Genomic DNA, 20,315 nt, shown 5'->3' on the forward strand with positions numbered 1-20,315 from the left:
TTAGTTACTAGTTACTTTGCGGATTTAGATTATTACAAAACACATATTAACCACTTAAGCCCTATTTTATACTTTGGCGATTCAGAAAGAATAATGAAATAAACACAGCTCATCTGCCAGTAGACTTGGGTGAGGTGCTGGAGCTAAAAATAAACCAAAAGTACAATAAAAGGCAGCCTTCGCACACTCAAAGCTGTGCAAAAATCTGATTTCTTAATAATATTTAGACCTTCCTCAGACATAGCTTGTAAATCTGCTACTTATATTATATTTGTGGTACTGCCACTTGTACCGAAGTAAAACATTTGTACTTCCTCCACTACTGGCAGAAGCAGACCTTTGCTCTTAAGTTCTCCGTTTGAATTGATCCACTTATTCCATTAAACTCTCACTTTGTCCCTCTGCAGCTCACTGCCAAACGGGTCAGAAAAATACAGTCTTTGTTCAACGGGCTGATCATTATCACAGTGTTGTGGCTGGACTTTGACCGTGGCCTGGGAAAACCAGGAAGTACTTATACTGTACACACAGACACTCCACCTTTGTGTGTGTGTGTGTGTGTGTGTGTGTGTGTGTGTGTGTGTGTGTGTGTGTGTGTGTGTGTGTGTGTGTGTGTGTGTGTGTGTGTGTGTGTGTGTGTGTGTGTGTGTGTGTGTGTGTGTGTGTGTGTGTGTGTGTGTGTTGGGGGGGAAGGCTAGGGGGCTGTGAGTGTGTCAAAGGCATGTGGTAGATAGGTCACTAGATTAGTAGTGTGTGCATTGACCACATATCCGCGTAACATATTTCCAAACCATATTAAACACTGTTAAAGATACTTGTGTGTGGTTATATATATACTATATGGCGGTGAGCCCCTTTTGTCAAAAGGCTGCTGGGGTGGAGGGTCATAGTGTAAGGGCAAATAAACAGTCAGATCTTTTAACCACTCAAACCCTCTAGTCTTGGTGGAGAGCTACCTTAAATTGACTTGAGTTACAACTGTACTTGGATTGCTCCCCCCCCCCCCGTCCCCCCCCGTCTACACCAAATATCTTCGCCAAAAAATGGCCGATCTACAAGCTCATAACGCGAGCTTGTAAATCTGCTATTTTCGGCGAACGTTCACCCCCGAATATGTATGCTCGGGGTGGGGGTGGGGGGTTCAAGTGGTTCATTGCTAAATGTGGATTATTGCATAACCCAATCAATCAAATCCTGTCCGAAAATAACACCAGAAAACGCAGTCAAAACAATGTCACGTTTACTTTCTTATCTCAATACACAAACAAACGGTGACATATTGTGGGGGCATGAGATCACATAGTCCATCCAGGTAAAACATTCACTCTATCGCTGACTCTTTCTTTTTTAATGACTATTCCAAGATCACTGTACACACTGTTCAGTACCTTTTAAAACCCCAGCTTTCGCAGAAAATAGCAGATCTTGTAAGCTTGTCGACCGGCTATTTTCAGCGAAAGCTTTTCCCCACAATAACGGAACACTGAAAATACACTAGCATGGAGCCCTGAGGGACTCCGCTCAACCATATGGGGTTTAAGTGGCTTCGTACTATATAGTAGAGGGCCGTGGAAAATGGCCCAATTTCAGTGCTTGCTGAAATTGTACAATACAGTGCTTGCTTATACAGTACAATCAAACTAATGGGTTGATCACATTTGTGCTCCATTACTATTCAGTAATACTATTCCGCTTGAGTATTGTTGAGAATAGTCAATAAAGTTAAATCAGGCTCTTCTTAAAGTGTTTTACACAGGACCACGATGGAAACAAGTTCCCCAGGACTTTTTTTTGTGTTATCCTTTTAGCCCTTGTGCTGTTTACATTTTTTGGACTACTAATAAAGTATTAAATCAATCGATATGATTTTATGGACTAATGGCTGTTCTTTGTTATGTTTTGTCTAAGACCAATTGGGGCACCGCCAACTCAAGCGCATGAGTAGCACGGCTTTAGGTGCGGTAATTCTTGCGGTAAGTACTGGGAGCTGAGGATAGGTGTGGTGCTCCACCTCAGCAATCCATCTCCCAGGGGTCTAGCGCATTGTAATGGGGACAGACTCCCGTGTGTTACTCGGCTGATACCGACAATAAGCCACCTCCCGACCTACTTAATTAGGACCACAATGAATGGACATACGTCTCTGACTTTCTTGTGTTTTCTGTCCTTGATGTTTTCTTTATGTGAGAAGCATGTGATTGCTGTCAGGTGGAAAACAGTAAATTTTGTATTACTTTTATTTAAAAAAAAGTTTTTGAGGGTGTCCTAGAGACATCAGTACAATATACTATAAACATACAATACAAAACAATTTGCAAAAAACTGATAAACTAAATATCAACCAAACCAAAAACAACACATAAGACAACACAATCAGGGTATTATACTCTAAGCAAGCACAAAAAGAGGGATAATTTGTTCAGAGTCAAATATCATTGTCATTTCTAATGTCAGCGTTAGCATACAGTTGATTTAAAGGAAAATGAATAATTATTAATGCCCGAAAGTGACGATATATGCCATTTGTTTTTCTTTCAAACTTAAAGTTGTACAATGCAGAATCCCAAATAACGATTTTTAGCAACCTCTGCTGGTCACTACCGTCACTGCATACAATTTCCGTAATCCTCGATTACCCAGAATTCCATTCGTTTTCACCGGAAGCCGGAAGCGTTTCAAAAAGCGATCTTTTAATTGTTTTATACTATCTACGGATCGTTTCTCTTAGCCAGTGGAGCATTAGTTACCATGAGCTGTGCTTTCTTTTTCTGTTCTTTTTCGATCTTCCAATCCTACATTATCTTAACATCAGCGTGAGGTTCCTTTTTGTTATAGCGCGGTAGTTCCTGGCCAAACAGGAAACCGTTGCGGTAGTTCCTGGGGACGTCGGCCACGACGTCATGACGTTGGCCAGGAACGTCATTTCCCCGGGAAAGTCCCCCCAGTCCACTTTCAATAGAAAATATATAAATAAAAGGCTTCCGGGGGTGAAATTCACGGAGTGGGTGTTGTGAAACTTTTGCCACTCGCAAAAGATATACAATTTAACTTTAGTTTTGTTGAAAACGTTACCTAGTATTACTTTAATGTCTAATAAATCAAATCAAATCTACCAAAGAAGTAATATCAATCTTAAGTTACTAGTTTGAAGCAAATACAGGCCAGTAAGTGTATAATTACTGGAGAGATAATAAGAATGTGCTTAGAACAGTAGTTCTCCAAAAATTATATGTATTTGGTCGTGGACCCCCATCTGAAATAGCCAAATAAATGGAAAAGTGGTTAAAATAATTGTGATGCTGTATTAACACATTTTGCTGGGGACCCCCTGGTACTCCCCCCAAGGACCCCACTTTGAGGATCAATGCCATAGAAGATGATCAATATAGCAATTTGAAAGGATTTGCACAACATGTTATGTTCCTCTAGTTCCCGCTTTTATAGAATCAAACTCTGGTGGTTTGAATCCTGATGAGAGTGCTCTAACTTTGATTACAAATCTGGTAGAGCCGTGAGAACCTTCAGTGCAAATCCCTGCATTTCTGCCGGGCGGTTAACCCCTTAAGCTGTATATATACTTAATTATACAACAAATAGAAAAAATAGCCTTGTTGTGAGATTGTAGATCTACTATAACACAAAAAGAAAAAGAGAACAGAGCAAGGGGTGTGCTATCTTTGGCTGATGAATACAATCTAAAAAGTGTATGTACAAAAAAAAAGATCCCAGCGACCATGGCATTCTTGTGAAACTTTTTTAAAGTCTTTATTGTTATGGCTAATGCAGGTGGGGACTGGTCTACCTTTTTGTGCATAACTTGAAAAAATAAATGATTTTCTTTTAGAAAAAAGTAAAACAAAGTAAAGAAAATCACCTATGATAACATGCTATGATAACATGCCCAAAATAGGCATGCCAGGATGAAAGTGGTCAACACAGAAAACAGCCATCATTTTAGTGGTCATTAAGCTCATTGAGGTAAATATCCTATATACATTTTTAGAAGGCATTTGTAGAAACGGCCTCAGGTCTTAATGGGTTAAGCTGCCCGTTTAGTTCAGAGTCCTTCACAGGGAATCAGGAGTGTGATTGGGAGTGCTTGGTTGTCACTCCTGACATGGATGCCTCTTCAGGTAGTCGGACAGAAGCGTTGGATAGTCAGTCATCACCGCCGTAGCCCCCGCATCAAAGGCTGCTTCGATATCCTGGTCCTTGTTGCACACAAATAAATGCACCTGCAATGACAGACATACAGAAAAGCTCATATGTCTAGTAGCATTAAAAAAAAGAAAAGTTAAATGCAAATAAAACACATTTATCCGACATCATTGCAAGGATAAGCAATACAACAGGACCCTTTGACTGTGGTTGATCTGGTCAAGTTGGCAACTGTGGGCCTTACAGGAATGATGTCAGGGTTAACTGACATTAGTAGCATTGTTTACCCAATAATCAACAAGTCATCAACCCCCCCCCCCCCCACGGATCCCCCTTTGGTACACCCCCTATTATGGTGTACCAAATGGACCTGGTGCCATTCGCACACTCACAGAGCTTCAGATCTGCAAAGGTCCATTTGGTTCCTAATTATCAACAATTTAACTGGGGACCCCCTGGAACCCCCCCCAAGGACCCCAGGGGGTCCGGAAACTTTCCATTTCCTGAAAAGTAACAGTTTCGGACAAACAAAGTTTCCTCCCGACAGCTTGACTATGTCCTAGCAGGTCGAGAGGTTGAGGTCCAGTTTGTTAAATGTCAACTGTTCTTCTATCTGTGATCTTTCCGGTTTCGTTTCTGTTCAGTTGCCGTCTCAAAAGATTCATACCTGAATTCCTCGAGCCACAAGATGTTTAAGAAGACTCTTCCTCATAGTTAATCTGCAATGATATCAACATATACAGTCTGTAAAGAGATATTATACTCATGCCATATATCGTCCCTGTCGGGTGGAAAACTCATATCTCCAAAACCGTTACTTCTCAGGATTCAAATTCAAAAATAGCAAAAGTAGCAGATCGGCAAGCTCAAAACATGTCGCTTCGCACCACGTTTCCAGCTTGTAGATCTGCTAATTTTTATGCTTTTTTGTGACGCTGTTAGCATGATCATGTAGGGCGTTCATTTACGAAAAAACACAAAAAGTTAGAATATGGAGATAAGAGGTTTCTGCCCTGACACCAACGATATACAATGTATTATCGGTTTGATATCACATTTACACATTAGTTCCTTCCAAGACCACTTTGGTTCTTAGGGATGCTTTTAAATAATATGCAAATATTATAGTATTTCTTATGAGAATATTTTTTTAAGATTCACAATTTAAATGAGATCAGTGTGTCTGCATCTGCCACATGGCTCCTCACTGAAATGAAACTCACTTTTCCAAGAGACAGATGACCATTCCATTCTTCAGGATCCACTGCTCCGGGATGAAGGTTCTGCATCACCACGAGGGAACAAAGGGACAAAAGAAACATCAACAAAGGGTAAGCGTGCACACACACACACACACACACACACACACACACACACACACACACACACACACACACACACACACACACACACACACACACACACACACACACACACACACACACACACACACACACACACACACACACACACGTGTCACGTGGACACTCTTACATGTGAGAGAGTGCATGAGTAAATGCAAACAGGTCAAAGTATAGCATAAGTACAGTAAAGTGTAGGGGGAGACTGTGGTAAATGGCCATAAACCTAGATAAATCCGTGGTTATACAGTCAGTGGGATTTGTACACCTGTATAACCTCAAACTCATGCTCTGAGTGTGTGTGTGTGTGTGGGGGGGGGGGGGCAGGGGGGAGTAACCTATATCATTGTTTCCCAAACATTGGCTCAGGACCCATTCTTGGGTTCTCGGGCCCACTTTGACGGGTCACGAGTAAATATCCACTTTTTAACCTACATTTAAAAATATATATATATTTCAAGATTTTCTAAACATTTCCAACGGAAATAGATAAATAAAACAAAAAATCAAAGAAAAAATTTAAACTTTCCATAAATGCAAAAAACTACCATACCCTCATTCAAAACCACCATTAAAGAACACTGTCTGCAATTTGCAACTGGACCTAGACAAGCCTTCTAGCTTGCAAAATAAATTACCCCCCATTGGATTTCTGTAAATAAATTTTTTTTTGCTCCTAGTATTGATGATTTCTTGTATAGTATTGTATGTATTGATATGTCTTGATGAATTGAATACACAATGGAAACAAACCCTCCCAGGGCTTTTTGTGTTATCCTTTTAGCATTATTGTATAACTATACCTCTGTACTTTTTACAAACTGTTAAGTATTCAATCAATCAATCAATACAAGCCATGCATTGTAGATCGACTATTTTCACAATTAAACAGGGCTAAGTGGTCAATAATTGTTTTGTACGTTTGGGTCCCGGGGAGACAATAAATGTATTTTGGGTCGCAGCTGAAAAGGTTTGGGAACAACTGGCCTATATTTGATATTGACTGAATGATTAACGCATATTGTTAAACACAACAGCCACTTGGAATGGGACCTGAAAAATCAAACATCTTTCTGATCACATGACCTCAGAGATAGTGTACAAGTTTTGGACAAAATCTGTAGTAGTAGCAGAGTAGTAGCAAAAAGTGTAATTTGAAGAAAACAAAAATGTGTGTGTGCTTGCAAAGTTTCACAGCAATCGGGAGCTGTGTTCATGATTTGTGGCATTTTGAGCAAAACGAGACACTCCTCCAAAGTTTTGAAGGCCAATTGGATAGCCAATATGAGAAATCTGACAGATGACAGAATCAAGTCTTGATGACATGGCCACAGATAAGAGATAAGGTATTCCAAATTGCGTGAGGTTTGGACAAAATCTGTAGGAATTGTAGCAAAATAATTTGTTTTAGCAAAAATCTGCCTCATGGTGACACTATAACACGACGATTTCAAAGATTGGGGTGTGCATTAGAAGTTTCTCACCGATCGGTCCAGCGGTGCTTGTGGCATTTTGTGCAAAAATGGGCCCCTCCCGCAAACTTTGAAAGCCAATTGTAGTCAATTGGAATGGAATCCAAAAGATCTGATAGATACATCTTGATCCTAACCCTACAGAGATAATGTGTACCACGTGAGGTTTGGACAAAATCGGTAGGAATAGTAGCAAGATGTGGTGGGAAACTTGTCAGGTGGAAATGGGCGTGGCTTATTTAGGGATTTGCTTAAAGAGGTGGTGCCATGGTTTTGCACTTTTTCTGTTTTTCATGTGTCTATGAGGTTGATAGAACTTCATTAAGCCCCCTGGTGGTGTTTTTATGGTGTTTTATGTCTTCTCTGACTATTTTGAGTTTCTACCTGGAGGCTGAAACCTTGAGGGTCAAACGTGCCAATAGAAAAACAGCCCTTTAGTGACAGTAAAAATATACCCTCCCCCTCATTATCATAACACAACAGGTGTGGGCATGAGGAGGAGGAGGGACTAGGACAGATGGGTGGTGCTAAGGTGGTGGAGGAGGTGCTAAGGTGAGAACCAGGTATACTTAATGAACTGGAGGCGTGTCCACATAAAAACATAATTTTAACAATTTCTGTACACTTTTTTGAAAAAAGTCTTCCTCCTAGTATAACCATAATACCTGATGATTATGTTTTAGGGGGGGATCACTGAAAATCACGTCACCCCGTCTTTAAGGAATGATAGGGAAACATAATTTTGATTGTATGACCTATGGTTCTAAGAGTTATAGGCCAAAACGTGAATCTGCCTGTTATAGTGCCACCATGAGGCTGATTTGAAAAATGTAGGGTGGCGTTTCTTCCTTGGCCTAATGGGAATGTGTGTGCAAAGCTTCACGGCAATAGCACACTGCGTTCATGATCGGAGGCATTTTGTTAGAAACGGCCGGGCCACTCCTGCAAACTTTGAAAGCCAATCTTAGCCAATCAGATGGAATATGAAAAATCAGACAGATCCGTCTTGATCACATGACTATAGAGATAATACCGATTGGCATGATGTTTGGACAAAATCTGTAGGAGTAATGTTTTGCAAAAATCGGCCTCCTGGTGGCGCTATAACAGACCAATGTGAAAGATTTGGGGCAGAGGTTCTGCTTTGGCCTCCAGGGAGTGTGTGTGCCCAGTTTCACACACAATTAAACAGGGCTAATCCTAACCTGAATCTTTTCCTAATTCAAATGCTAATATTATTTTATTCGGGACGCCCTCACAAGTATAGTAATACAAGTACACGTGTGCGCGCACACACACACACACACACACACACACACACACACACACACACACACACACACACACACACACACACACACACACACACACACACACACACACACACACACACACACACACACACACACGACGCACACACGCACTTGTTGAAGATGCGGGGCAGGTAGAACTGCAGAAAGGATTCTCCCAGTGGCACAAAGGGCAGCAGACCAGTATAGAAGAGGAGGAGGAGCAGCAACCCTCGGTTCTGTGTGAAACTGTAAGGCATGCAGGGGTTCTGCAGGGAGACAGAGAGAGAGACAATCATAGAGAGATGCATTCATGAGTCTCATTTTGTGAATCACTGATTGTGAATCAGTGATTCACAATCTTTTTAATTGCAAGGACCCGCAGTTTGATGTACAAGTAAATCCCCTGGACATGACGCTAATATGCCGCAGTGACACAGTGAAGCAATCGGACGCTGCGTTCATGATTTGAGGCATTTTGTTCAAAACGGGCCACTCCTGCAAAGTTTAGATGTCAATCTTAGCCAATCAGGGTGGAATATGTGAAAAATCTAACAAATCCGCCTTGATCACATGACTAGAGATCATGTGTACCGATTTGCGTGAAACTTTGATTAAAATCTGAAGGAGTAATATAAAACAACGTGCTTTACATAAGTCTCCTGGTGGCGCTATAAAAGGCAGATGTGACTATGGAGATACTGTGTACCGATTTGCGTGATGTTTGGAAAAAATATGTTGGAGTAATATATATATTTTTTGTTTGTTGCAGAAATCAATGTAAATCAAACAGGCCAGACTGAACGCTATCACCTTCGGCTGCATGTAGGCCTTCCTTAGTTTCTACCACAAGCCAAAATGTCTGCTTTGAAAAGGTCCATTAAGAATGGAGGTAGACAGTGTAGCAAAAAACAACACAACACAAAAAACACCCTACCCATGCATAATTGGGGCGGCAGTGGCTCAGTGGTAGAGTGGCCGATAGAGTGGCCAGATGGCAACCGCAAGGTTATCAGTTTGATCCCGGGCTCCCCCAGAGTCAGTGTCGAAGTGTCCTTGAGCAAGACACTAAATCCCTAATTGCTCCCGATGAGCAGGTTGGTGCTTTGCATGGTTTTCTCCGCCGTCGGTGTGTGAATGTAATGCACAATCTACAGTATGTAAAGCACTTTGGATAAAAGCGCTATATAAATGCACCTTTTACCATTTACAATTTAGTTATTATGGAACCTATAACTCAGCAACACTGAGGACATTAGAACTCTTTTCTTCGACGTTGGGTACAGGGACTACCAGGGGTCTGTAACTCTGAGAGTGTAAAAATGTGCGCACTCTCAAGAGTTTAATTAACACTGAGGATTTTAGAGTGTAGATTGGGGTCCCAGAGATGGGGGAAAAAATAGTATGAAATGGGGGTCCATGGCCTAACGCATAATCAAACTGAGGGTCCTTGGAAATCAGAAAGGTTGAGAATCACTGTACTAAGCCATGCAAAGGTGGTGGTCCAAAATCTCTCACAAACCCCAGGAGTGTACTGTACAGACGGATTTCTGTCTCCCCCTGGTGGTTTACATACCGCTGTACGGCATTTCTTCATGATGCCAGAGTTGACTGAGGCCCAGACAGTGATGTCCTCTCTGTTGTAGCGTTTCACCAGGCCAGACACCTTCAGCACGACAGGATATGACACCACAGGACAGGAGACAAAATGATCAAGAATGAGAATACGTTTTAAAAACGCCAAGAACAAGAAAGAACTGTGCACTACTGGTGGTGCAGAGAAGACAATGCAGTTTTTGCACCGCACACAGAAGATATCGTCTCTGTCTGTCGGGTGGAAACCTCATAATGTCCAAAACTGTTACTTTTCAGGATTCAAATTCAAAAGTAGCAGATTGACAAGCTCGGTTTCGAGCTTGTAGATCTGCTACTTTTGATGCTTTGTGTGACGCTGTAGTATGAACAAGTAGTAATTTAAGAAAAAACACAAACATTTAGAATATGGTGGAGATATGGTGGAGCAACGAGGAATTACTGTACAGCATGGCTACAGCTGCTGGGAGGGTTTTTTGAACAAAGTGGGTTGACCATCTCTCGCAGTTCGTAGAGAGCAACATTGTATTGTATCTATCTATAAGGCCTTGTGTGGTAAACTTCCTTTATATCTATCCTCGCTTTTGGAACCAAAGGTTACTGGACATTCAACACGTTCACAAACACACATTAGATATACCAGTCCACGTAAGAGCAGTGAACAAGGAAAGACTGCTTTCATGTATTATGCTCCACACAAATGGAACAAACTTCAGGACTCTCTGAAACTGGTGCAATTGGTCTCAATAGAGACATTTAGGGTGCTTCTTGAGGACACACTACATAGTGACTGCACCTGTTTCACGTAACACTATGTTTATTTGCATCTGTGACATTGTAATGTGATTCAAATGTTTGTTATTGTTTCTCATTATATATGTATTTTATATGTTGTTATCAGGGCGTCCTTGAAAAATAGAGCTTGCTCTCAATGGGCTTCCCTGAATAAATAAAGGAAAAAGAAAGAAAGAACATTGGTGGTTGTTTGTGGGAACAGTGTCGGCTGACAATTATAGAAGCTCTGAACACAAGACAGGCTGAGTAAATCTGGGTGCAAGCGAGACATTCAGCCCCTAAACACATCCAGGTGCTCTGCGTCCTTTCTAGGAAAACTATTTACACTATGTGTCCAGTAGAAGGTGGTGTTTGAGTGTAAATGTACAACTGTGGTGCATATTAAGCCTGTGGCTAAAATAGCCAACCTTACGAGCTCACACGTTGTGAGCTTGAAGGTCTGCTATGTTAGGCAGGCGAAGCGGTCGTACGAGAGAGCATAAATTAGGCTCAACTGAAAAACGGAGTCAGACTGCACTCCTCATCGGTAAATGATTACATCATTCGCATAACCTAATTCCACTGGAATTTGAAAAGCTGTAATAGTCTGTTAAAGACTTACAGGTCAAACTCCACACCAGTCTTAAGGCCCTCAGAAGGTAAGGCCTCTCTAAACCAGGCGTTTAGAGAGGCTTTCCATACCAAGGACCCAGAAATGGCAAATAGCCATGTGGAACTGGTCCATTCAGTAAATAAAACACTTAAAACATACAGTATATGTTCTGTATGTTGGGGCTGTGATTGGTTTGTTCATGTTTAATATGTTTGTAAAGATTGGATTAAACAGACCAATATTTTCTTTTAGAATGTATTTGAATAGCGTAATAGTGTAATTTACAGTATATGTTCAAATCAATCCCAGATTGGGGCTTTTAAGGAACAACCTGTAGGTAAATGACAGTATGTCCACCAACAATGGACAGAAGAGAGACTTGTTGGTTGTACCTTCTCTATCAGCAGGTCATTGCTCTCCTTGATTTCAATGTTGACAGGCATGTCCGGGAACTTCTTGAACATGTCCTCAAGCAGGCAGAACTTCCTGTCTTTTCCGGTGCTGTAGCGGCCTACAGGAAGGGGAGACCGCACGCACGCGCACACGCACACACACACACACACACACACACACACACACACACACACACACACACACGTTTGTATCACTAAACAGGTGAGGACATCAACTTTAGGAGTGCCATTTTATTTATTTTTAAATTGCCATTTCCAACCCTAACCCTAAAGCCAAAAATAGTCGATCTACAAACTCACAATGTGTCGCCGTTCGGTACCAAGACACGGCATGCAATCCTAACCCCAATCTGAATCTTTTCCTACTTGTAAGTCTAAAAGGGCAGTTCAAACCAAGCAATACAACTATAATGATAACTATAACGATAACTATATCGTTCACCATTGTCTTTGTTATGGTTGTGGTGTGGACTTTATCATCAATTTAAGTTAGAGCCATTTTTAAAACTATATCTTCATAGTTATTATAGTTCTTTTCAGCACTGCAGTTCTTATTAATAGCCTAGAGAGGGTGACACTATTTCCCCCCTGCTGGCTGCATAACAATTAGCACGCCATTGACTTGACACTTTATTTTATTACCTTAGTAATCATTGTCATAAAACCTTTATGCTTTCAGTCGCGCTAGTTTAAAGTCTTCTTTCAATTACCATGATATGCATTTTTGTAAATGATGGTCCCATACATTTTTTAATTGATGCTAAACTAGGGTATGCTTCTACTGGCTCTACTGAGTGATGCCAATAGCCAATAAAGTTCCACAATATGGGGATGAAGCATGAATAGAGAGATAAAGTGATACCCACCAGCATAAAATGTCACCTCCAGACTCTCCTTATACAGAGGTAGGTCCTGAAAAGAGTTGAAAAACAGATGGAAGATGATCACTACAGCCTGCTCTACTATGACGCATCTAGTCCTGAGTGATATACGTCTTGTTGCGTATCGTCGCTGTCGGGGCAGAAACCTCTAATCTCCATATCATAACTTTTTGTGTTTTTTTGTAAATTAACGGCCCTTCTTGATCACACTACAGTGTCATACAAAAAAAATCAAAATTAACAGATCTGCAAGCTCGAAACGCGGTGCGAAGCGGCACGCTTTGAGCTTGTAGATCTGCTACTTTTGCTACTTTTTTTATTTTAATCCTGAAACGTAACAGCTTTGGACATATGAGATTCCCACCCGACAGAGACATTATACGAAATAACAAAAGTACTGAAACCAGAGAATGAAAAGTATAACTCGGCTCTGCGTTGTGTGCATAGAACAGCTTAGCCTGGCATGGCCAGACTAATATCACTGGCTATTTCTTTTTTTTGCACTGGCAGATTCGTCTGGTTTCCAGGCTAAGAGCAGCTAGCTTTTTCTTTTTTTCTTACATTCATATGAAAGTTTCTTTATTGGTATTTTTCAAATCGCAAAAGCAAAAGCATACAAAAAAAACATTCATATGATTCTTGAACCAAATATCTAAGAGACTTGAGTATTCAATTTCACATGAACACCACATTTAATTAAAAACAACCCAGATATTCCGATTGGTAGAAACTTGAATATATATATAATATTTTGGTCATGTAAACACAGCATGTACAGTACTTCTGGCATCCAGCGATGCATGCATGCAAGCTTGGCTGCACATAGTGAATATTCTGTTTATTCATGTATTCAGGGATATTTGTAAGCAGGATGTGAAACTAGATACATGAACAACCGAAGCCTTGATTATGAGCCATGTTATCAGCATGATGTTGCTGAACATATAGCTCATATCGTTGCTGTCGGGCAAAAACCTATTATCTCCATATTTGAACTGTTCGAGTTTTGGACATATGAGGTTTCCACCCGACAGAGACGATATCCAGGTGGTTCAGTGATTCTCTTATCCCCCTCTTTCTAAAGTCTAGTCTATTCTATTAACCCATTAAGACCTGAGGCCGATTCTAACAGTTCATTTTCACGTCAAGGACCCCCAAATGTATATGTATACAAATATTTTGTTCCAGGGTCCCACAGAAGCAAAGATTTGAAATATATATATATATTCAAAGATTTGCAAAAATCTAAAATGACACAGATGCTTTCCCGGTTTTAATGGGTTAAGAGAAAAACAAGCTGTGAGCTTGTAGATCGACTATTTTTGAATAGCCAAAGTATAAAATAATGGTCGAAGTGGTTAAAATGATCGTGGTGCTGTATTAACAAATTTAACTGGAGACCCCCTGGAACCTCCTCAAGGACCCCACTCTGAGAACCAATGCTCTACAAGTATGCACTCTCCTGTCTAAATAAAGCCTGAACATAAATGAAAAGGAATTTGTAGCAATCCCTAAGAGGAAATTACTTCTGCGCACTGACCCAGCAGCTGGCTGGCTCAGAGTGGGGGAGTAGGGGGAGCAGTTGAAGGTAAAGTGTCTTGCTCAGGGATACCAAAGATGGTTAATTTATGAAGATTCGCCATCACAATTGTAGCCACTAGAGGCAAATTGGAACACAAATCCTACAAATGGTCTCCTAGGGTGTGGGCGCCGGCGTCTGACGGAAAATCTCGCGAACTATGTTTACTGGTGCTAGACCCGCGAGAGTATGTTGCTGGGACAGAGAAAGTTCGATAATAAAGTAGATTTTCTCCTGATTTGTCTCTCTGAAAAAAGCCATTTTAAAATGAAGATCTTGGGAAGATTGTGTGTCTTGTGGCGATTTGGGTCCAATATTTAGTACAGTGCCCATGGGGCTAAAGAATGGTTCAGAAGCTGTGTTCACGTTCACTCTTCCATTGGAATTAACTCCAACCTGCTTCCGGCCTCCTCTTTTGTGCTGTTTTTGTCCTGTAATAGAGTCAAGATGTGCTTGAATTTTGATAATAACCACTGTAATGAATTCCTTGGGTCCAAATTGTATGGGATTTTTGTTTTGTCTCTGTAGGTTGTTTCCTTCAAAAGTTATGCTCTTTTAATAATTTTTTCCATTTTCGGGTTTGGATTCAGGATATGTGTAATAAAGGGTTAAAAATGAACCCCATGGAACATTATTTCAGCCTGTTACCTGGCAGAATCCTAAAATACACACTTCAAGGATTAAGAAAAACCAGGTGGCGGAAAAAAATCCACCCTATGCACGTGGACCCCACTTTCCATCTAGACTAAAGTGTGTGTGTGGTGCAGGGGGTTTTGCACGGCATGTTTGAAAAGGCACAGGGCTATGATAAACCATGCTGACCGTTAATGCCAATTATGATTATACAGGGACAGGACTGGGAATGTAAATGATTGTCCAAATTGACATAAAACAAAAAAAGTGATCTCCACCAGGCCGGGTTGCCTACCCAGGGCTGTTTTGGGACCTGTCACAGAGCCACCATGAGACTGATTTGAAACATTTGAAAAAGTTTGAGAACTACTGCTGTAGCCTGCCAAAGCAAAAGACTCTGTACCTGCAGGTTGAGGGAGGAGATGGTTTTATCATGGCCAGTCTGCCTCTTCAGGTTCTCGTCATGTGACACGACCACGTGGCCGTCATGGGTCAGGTGGCAGTCCAGCTCCATCATGCCTGTGCCCTGCTCCGCAGCACTGGGGTTGGAGAGAGAGAGAGAGAGAGAGAGAGAGAGAGAGAGAGAGAGAGAGAGAGAGAGAGAGAGAGAGACTATTACTAAGCAGTGGTGTAAAGTAAGTAAGTACATTTACTCAAGTACTGTACTACATCTCAGAGGCAAATATTGTACTTTTACTCCATTACAATTGTTTGAAAACTTTAGTTACAAGTTACTTTGCAGATATAAATATATTACATTACAAAACATACATTAACCACTTTAGCCTTATTTTATACCTATTTGAAAATAGCCGATCTACAAGCTCACAACGCATCGCGACACGTTGTGAGCTTGTAGATCTGCTATTTTCAAACATTTTAGTACTTTTACTTTTGGTACTTTAAGTACATTTTGATACCAATACTTTTGTACTTTTACTCAAGTAAACTTTTACTTGTAACAGAGTACTTCTACATTGCAGTATTGATACTTTTACTTAAAGTAAAACATTTGAGTAGTTTATGGTTTTTATGGTTTATGGTTATGGATACTCACTGTGTGAACGCCTCCATGGTGCTCTCTATCTTCTCTCCACATCCTAACAAGAAAACAAGGAGTCTAAGGGCAGTGCTTCTCAAAAAGTCAAATTTCAAGGACCACCCATAACTCTGAGAGTGTACAAATGGAACCAAATGAACCAAATGGCCATTTGGTTCCATTTGTACACTCTCAGAGTTACAGACCTGTCAGGGTCCATTTGGAATGCAAAATTGGACAAAAATGACATTTGATTATTTGTTATGAAAGAAATAGCCCCACATAGGTTTGAACCATTCAAACCTGTCCAATTTCAAACCTATCTATTTTTTATGTAAAATATTGTACGCCATGTCAAGGGTCATGTCTCACCTAGACACAGGATCGGACAAAAAATAAGCAACTACACTTGTTTAGAAACAAGCCCAAAAAACCCGCAAACTACCAATATTTACAAGCGACTTAACAGAAAAACAAGCAGAAAGTCGCTTATAATAAGCGGACAATGGCAACCCTGTCTCCAAGTTATAGGGGATCTTTGAAATCAAAACGTTTGAGAACCACTGTGCCAACTGGCTGACCCGCGTGGGTCGTTCGATTCCCCTTTCCTTACCTCCTCGGTGGGAGATGTGTCTGCAATGGAAGGCGGCTTGTTTCTTCTGGTGGAGAAGGTGGGGGTTCTTCAGCAGGAAGAGAGAGGTGAGGGCGTAGCTGCCGCCGACGGCGGGGACCAAGTACCTGAGAGACTTGCTCATCATCATCATGCTCATCCTCGCCTCCAAACACAAGAACAGGTGTGGTGGTGGTGCCCCCAAAAAGTGACCGTAATGCAGAGGTGGACTGGAGGTGCTAGTCTAGATGCTTCGTTGGCATCGAATGCCAGCAGAAAAGGGATCAAACTGAATGAGCAGCCTATACTTCAGTGAAGGACAAAGGGTTCAAAGGATGTCCTCCTCTAGGATCTCAGGCTTTTTAAGTCTTCGCAGAACGGGAAGCTTTGTGTCACGTTGGAACGGCAAATGTATATGATACAGTATGTCATCATGTCTCATCAGCAGAAACTGGTGGTAAACCACTTACCACCAGCATCCGTATTCTGGGGAAAACCTTAGTATAGAGCAGTGGTTCCCAAACTTTGTAGCTCAAGACCCAAAAGAGAAATTAGACGTTTGTCCGGGGTCCCAAACTATCGAAAATAGCAGATCCACAAGCGTCGCGTTGCAAGCTTGTGGATCTGCTATTTTGCACTACTTCTCAAAATGTTTTCTTTATTTTTATTCATGGGAATTATTAGATTTTTGGATTTTATTCATGAAATATTTTTGGAAAATGTTGGAATTGTCTTTTAAATTAATTTTGGAGTTATTATTATTATGTAGGGAACGAAAAAATGTAAAAATGGTATAGAGCCCCGAGGGACTGCACTTAACAATGGGGTTAAGTTTCTTTGAAACTCCAAGGTTTCAAAGAAAGGGAACTTCTAAAGACACTATATGATAAACCGCAAATCATTAGACTTTTCAACAGTGAACTGGGGAAAAGAAAGAAGGAAACGTAACTCCAAACCATACAGTAGGATTACCATAGAACTGGATCAAGTGATGTCATCTGCATTTGTTTGATGTGCTATGTCACCGTGATGTGCCACTTTTTTAGACTTGATCTTCACTTAAATATTCATGTTAAACTATATGGACTTATTCTATGTTAGTAGTAGTGAGCAGACGTGAAAGCGGTGCTGGTTTTGTCTGGCTATGGTAGATCTAGCCAGCATTGCCAAAGTTGGCAAAGTTGCCCACCCCTGCCATAGAGGAAAAGAAGTGTGGTTTCGACAGGACCAACTTTGCTTTCAGGGCAAGAGAAAAAGCACACACGATTTAAGCATGACCTCCAGACCATGGTACAATATATTGTCTCAAGGTGGGTTATGGGGACAACCAGGGGTCCTTGAGGGGGTTCCAAGGGGTCCCCAGCAAAATGGGGAAACGGGGAACAGTTGAATTTCACCAGCAAGAAGTTAACTCAACATATAAGAATGACTACTCAGATCATCATAATACAGTATGATTCACTTGCTTCATTGTAATGGAGTAATAAAAACAGTAATAAATTGAATCTTACAACAAAGCTCTTCTCTGACCTGGCACAACATAATTTCAAACAGGTATTCGTGACCTAATTATGTATCAATTGGGGGTCTTTGTCATGCTCATCATTATATCACAGCAAAGGGGCATGGTTGGTAAATGGTCTGTATTTATATAGCACCTTTATCCAAAGCGCTTTACAATGTGCATTACATTCACACACACCCATAGCAGAGGGAACCATGCAATGTACCAACTTGCTCATCAGGAGCAGTTAGGGGTTCAGTGTCTTGCTCAAGGACACTTTGGCACGAGGAGCTGCGGGATCGAACCGGGAACCTTCCGTTTCCAAATGGCCACTCCATCCAGGGGTTCTCAAGTGGGGTCCAGGCTGATGAGGCGAATTTATATTATTATATTATATGGCTAAGCATCGATTAGTCTGTGTTGCTAGCTTTAAGTTTGAGAGCTGCAAAACAGGGCCTACAACACCAGCTGATAAGGCCGGAATAGGGAGTTCAGGTCGGCAGGTCACAGCTGCCCGTAAGTCAGAGGCCCCTTTGTTTATGGCTGTGCAGAAGAGATATGTTTTAGCACTAACAAGCTCAGGAGAAGACATCAAATGAATTATTGTTTTCCTGTAGCCAAATATGAGCGGACCGTCAGAGAAGAGCAAGTCAGTCTATCTGTGTGCTTTGCTGGTGTAGGATGTATGTGTATGTTGTGTGACTGTTACAGCGCTGTAAATAAATCTTTCTATTATCACTTGACATTGTATCTGAGTCAAGGTTTTTGCTGATCTTTTGAGAGTTTCTAATTCCGCTAGACTTAACGACTGAAGGCATAAATTGTAAGCAAGGATTTCCACATCAAGGGAACCCCAGGGGTCCTCGACCTTGCAGGTCTAACTCTGCGAGAGTACAAATGTACACTCTCAAGAGTTATGTGGGTCTTTGAAGTTAAAAACTTTGAGAACCACTGGCATATAGAACTCCATCCGTTATATGCAGTACAACACTTAATCCGCTGAAATAGCTGATCTACAAGCTCACAACGAGTCACGATGCGACGTGTTATGAGCTTGCTATTTTCACTACTTCTTAAAAGTATTTTTATGGAATTCTTTAGAAAAATGTTTGAATTAGTTTTTAGATTAGATTTTTATTTAGATTTTTGGGGATTTTTTTTTACCCACATATGTTTCAGAAAGTGCACTAACTGAGATGTGTCTGCAATGGAAGACAGTTACGTTTCTTACCTCCTCGGTGGGAGATGTGTCTGCAATGGAAGGCAGTGCGTTTCTTCTGGTGGAGAAGATGGGGGTTCTTCAGCAGGTACAGAGATGCAAGGGTGTAGCCGCCAAGGGCGGGGAGGAAGAAGTACAGAGACGTGCTCATCCTTGCCTCCAAGCACAGGGCCGGTAAGTGGCAAATGCAGAGGTGGACTGGAAGGTGTCGTGTCAGTCCCGCCAATATCGTTCGACACCGGACACAGCGGACATCGATCTAACCGAATGACCACAAGCAGCAGCCTACTGCAGCGTAGTGTACAGTTTGCCACTTTGAAGAGGTTCAAACGGAGCCTTCTCTATCACTTATGACTCTATGTAATTCTGGCAGAAGAGACGAGTGAACAAATCCCCAAGTCAATTAAACGAAACTGGACTCAGGTTTCAGCACTGAACCGATCTCAATCCAACACGGCCGCTTCTCCACGCTGGGATAAGTCCTCCTTCGACGGGGCTGATTTACTCCCCAACAGTCCCTCTCTCCTCACACTCACCACACCAGATGTCACCTTGTCAGTTCAGAGAAGAATGCCGTAAACACATTCGCAAGGTAAGGGAGAAACTTGACAAACAGGTACAACTGAATGGATATCCAAGGCAAGATTTCACGCTACTTGAAATCATATTGTATCATTTATTCCCCAGCAGGCAGCCATTGTCCCATGTGCCCTCCTTGATATCTCTCACTCTCTAGGCACCTGAACCTTACATGGAGCTGTAAAAGTTAATAAAGCACCAGCTTGGCCTGTAGCTTACCCCCCCCCCCCCACCGCGCCCTCCTCTGGCCTCTCCCCACCCTGTGGCGATAGTATTGCAATAGTATTTTCACTCTCTGGGTTTCATGCTTTTGTTCAGCCAGTTGAGTTTAGATGTGTGCTTGTCAGACCTGAGCCAAAATATGCCAGTACATTTATTGAAGATTAGATTTATTCTGTAAAAGACGCAAGGCTGGACAATGAGCATCATAAAGATTAGCCAAATCACAAATAAACATGTGTCGATACACTTATTTGTTTTAGCTCTTGCTCATTTGATTTTGCTATTTTGTCTCATCTGTTTAAGAAAGTAGGTAGCTGATGTATTGCACTTTTACCTTAGCGCTAGGTATACTCTTGGTTGCTTGTTTTTGCAGAAA

At 41.4% G+C, this 20,315-nt stretch overlaps 1 protein-coding gene across 2 annotated transcripts; it reads right to left on the bottom strand.

The window, feature by feature from the left end:
- Positions 1 to 1,709: 1,709 nt before the first annotated feature.
- gdpd3a (glycerophosphodiester phosphodiesterase domain containing 3a) lies at positions 1,710 to 19,853 on the bottom strand. Of its 2 annotated transcripts, none has more exons than XM_080446291.1 (11): positions 19,151 to 19,853; positions 15,824 to 15,866; positions 15,170 to 15,305; positions 12,540 to 12,585; positions 11,653 to 11,771; positions 9,857 to 9,946; positions 8,416 to 8,549; positions 5,382 to 5,441; positions 4,826 to 4,877; positions 3,083 to 4,235; positions 1,710 to 2,539 (listed from the first exon to the last, which is right to left on the bottom strand). In XM_080446291.1, the coding sequence occupies exons 1-10, from the start codon at positions 19,287 to 19,289 to the stop codon at positions 4,107 to 4,109; spliced, it is 948 nt and encodes a 315-aa protein (XP_080302417.1). In that variant the 5' UTR covers positions 19,290 to 19,853; the 3' UTR covers positions 1,710 to 2,539; positions 3,083 to 4,106. The 2 variants fall into 2 exon arrangements, with proteins under 2 accessions (XP_080302417.1, XP_080302416.1); XM_080446290.1 differs by lacking the exon at positions 19,151 to 19,853 and adding an exon at positions 16,419 to 16,735.
- Positions 19,854 to 20,315: the final 462 nt, after the last annotated feature.

Source organism: Gymnoscopelus braueri (genome assembly GCF_963280865.1).
Source record: "Gymnoscopelus braueri genome assembly, chromosome: 13".
Classification (NCBI taxonomy): domain Eukaryota; kingdom Metazoa; phylum Chordata; class Actinopteri; order Myctophiformes; family Myctophidae; genus Gymnoscopelus; species Gymnoscopelus braueri.